Below are 3,236 nucleotides of genomic sequence, written 5' to 3'. Positions count from 1 at the left end.
TGAAACCCCAATATTAAAAACGTAGTGATACCGTCGCAAAGATCCCGTTATTTCCGTGCTCAGTAGTTTAAATAAATGAGTTTAAGGGTTAAATGTTTAAGGTTAAAAAATTATGTATCATTGTCTCGGCACGTTGTCTGAATGAGACTCCCCGACTTACGAACAGGTTCGGTTCCGAGCGGTCGTTCGTAAGTCGAATTGTTCGTAAGTCGAAATATCAGGAGTACTATAATGACAAATTTTGTCATTATTAGCTCCCTGAACACATGTACGTACGTATACAGTATTGTATAGTAGTGTAGTATAACATGGTCTCGCAGTAAAGTAATTATTTATTTAACCTTAAACAATTTACCCTTATTAACCTCATTTAATTAAACTACTGAGCACGGAAATAACGGGATCTTTGCGACGGTATCACTACGTTTTTAATATTGGGGTTTCAGTCAGCGTCGTAGTTGTGAGGGGCCGGGCAATAAGAAATAAATGTAAGGTTGAATACGAAACCGATTAGCAGTATAGCGAAGAGTTGCTTGTACTTTGGATGTAAGTTTTACCCCAGGTTTTATCGCGAACTCCGTTGAACTACTGCATTGTGAACTAATACTTATAAAACGCGATTTTTATATAAGAACAGATTTTCGATATAATATATAGTTGATTAATAATAAGTCAATTTAGCAGAATGTTACTGTGTAATGAATTTATTCGTTAACAGTTATCAAATTATATTAAGATGAGATCTGAAATTGGTATCTTCAGGAAACATATGGTGATAGCTAGCTGCAGCTACTGCGAAACCAAGAAATAAGAAGAACGTTCATCGCTTTGTGTTTTCTTTCTGATAGGGGAGGACGGCGCAGAAGCATCATATGCCGGCGTTCTTGAAACATATTTAGCAATGAAGGGTGAAGATAAGGTGTGTCTATATCTACTGCCATAAATTCCAAGCTGTTCTCTTAGAGGCTATGTCTCTGTTAGCCATTTATCGTCAGTTTACATATGTCGCTATCTTTCTGCACATATGCGAAATACGCACTTAAACATGCATATCAATGTGACTATTTCGTCTACGTGCGCTTCGTACGGCATTTCACATTAGACAGTTGTGACGCGAGACACAGGTTCTGCCGAAAAAAGGGCGGCCTTCGATTAGATATAAATACACTTCACCCTCGGTTTAACGGACCCCGATTTAGCAACTAACAAAAAATCCGCTGCTTCAGATATATCTGTCCGCATTAGAAATAACTGGAAATTGGAATAAACCTTTGACAGAATTGAGTTTTGTGTTCACAAAATTGAGTTTTGTGGGACAGGATTGACAGAATTGAGTTTTGTGTTCACAAAACTCATTTTTGTCAAGTTTATAGGTACAAAAATGCCTGTCCTGCATGGCGCCCCGTAGTATATACGTGTCAAATTTGTTCATTTCATACTTACACATAAAAGGGCCAGCAGGGTCCAACCGACTATTGTTGAGAACTTCATCTGCAAGAATTGATTACGATTTGTGTACTACACGTTTAACTACTACGTTGTTATCATTATTAAAGTTCCCCCTTAATGAACCTACAGGATATTTATGAGGCAATTATTTTCATTACTGTATTTTAATGGGTTAGCTACTACATGCTTAGTCATCATTCTTACTAAAATATGTACCGTGCAGTAGCAAAGGACCGGTAATAAGTGAACTCATCATTAGCACGTAAATTACCAAAATAGGCATGACAGCTAGTCATCATAGATTGAATGGCGTAAGATATTATCAGGATATTATCAGCAGTATTAATATTTAACAAAGACGTGCAAATATCTAATTTGGTCAAATTATAATACACGTACTCCTACCTTATATTCATCATCTAGAATGAATGGAGCAATATATTATCAGCAGTATCAATAATTAACAAGGGCGTGCAAATATCTAATTTGGTCAAATTATAATATTCCTACCTTACAGTCTTGTTTGTCGGTTGGATGGAATCTATTCTCTATATACCTGTCGGTCGTTTCGTTGCTGAACAACGATGTATGTTCAGTTGAGAAGCACCTTGCTTTTATATACTCCTAGCCGGCGTCGAATTCCTGCCAGGAGGGTGGAGCAGCGTACATTTTTTATATCATAGTTATTGCGTTGCTTCAGTGGACAATAATGGTCCTCGGGATCTGCACCGTCTTTCTCGTGGCATTCTTACGTTTTACAACCGACGTTCCTTTAGGAACGAGGTGCTCATGTTGGGGTAAACATTGTTCATGTATGCTAGGTCGTGCGGTACGTTTCTCTAGATTTCATTACGTCGTGATCTATTGTTGCGATTGCAGTGCTCAGGGGTTAGATATGTGTTTATACACGTACCATCGGTAGTAAATGCCCAAGGCGTGATGAAGTCGTGCGTAAAAGCTGAGCCTCAGGTGGTAAGGGATCGCCGTGGTAACTAATTGGTTCCTCCGATTTAGTTACGTACATGCACGTTTTGCGAGAAGATATACATGAGTTAAGAACCAGTCACAATCTTTTCAGGCATTGTACACTATGATGTTGTTGCCTGTTATACCATGTTTTGCACGCTTGTTTCTACGAGCGTTGAGCCAACGATAAGGCACAATATTACGAATGATGATTGACAAATCGCTCGTGCGTTGGTGCTTTATTTACGACGAGTCATAATATTTAACTTCTCACTTGATATCTTTTATTACAGTTATTCTGAGACGATATATTGATAATTGGCAAATAGCGCAGTCGAGTATTTAAATCAAGGTCAGGGCGCGTTGTCTGTTGGGTATACGGCCATGCATTATTCAGTCCTATCAAAAATGTAGCATCACTTTATATAGCAGTGACGCGTCTTTGGCCATATTCCAATTTAGACAGCAGATACAACTCTACTCAATGGCATGCACGAGGTAAAATCGCCTCGTGATTTCTTGGAACGCGTTCAATTCTCAAAGGTCGAATCATGAGATCCTGCTAAACAGTGGCCGTGACATGTAGCCAACAGTCAACAGCCAGTCAAGGGCAGCTGTATATTATAGACTCCCGACTTACGAACATTCCAGTTACGAACTTTCGATGATACGAACAATTTGCCCTGAAGTCCATTAGTGTATAATGTCAATGTTGGTGAATAAAAAGACACAATCGCCCCCCCCCCCCCTGATTTTGACTTTCGCCAACTCCCGTGTTCACGTATATGTTTACACTATGTACACTTCTAGGTTACTCGTTG

The 3,236-nt window shown here is 39.0% G+C and overlaps 1 protein-coding gene across 1 annotated transcript in view; it reads left to right on the top strand.

The window, feature by feature from the left end:
- Positions 1 to 3,236, top strand: part of LOC106820986 — a 39,710-nt gene that overhangs the window by 18,588 nt on the left and 17,886 nt on the right. Inside the window, exon 8 of the mRNA XM_014825604.1 lies at positions 849 to 919. Coding sequence (XP_014681090.1) covers positions 849 to 919 — 71 coding nt within the window. The remainder of the gene's footprint in view (positions 1 to 848; positions 920 to 3,236) is intronic.

This window comes from Priapulus caudatus, unplaced genomic scaffold, assembly GCF_000485595.1.
Source record: "Priapulus caudatus unplaced genomic scaffold, Priapulus_caudatus-5.0.1 Scaffold55, whole genome shotgun sequence".
NCBI lineage: Eukaryota > Metazoa > Priapulida > Priapulimorpha > Priapulimorphida > Priapulidae > Priapulus > Priapulus caudatus.
The sequence above is the reverse complement of the archived record's forward strand: the minus strand, read 5'-3'. Positions and strand labels throughout refer to the sequence as shown.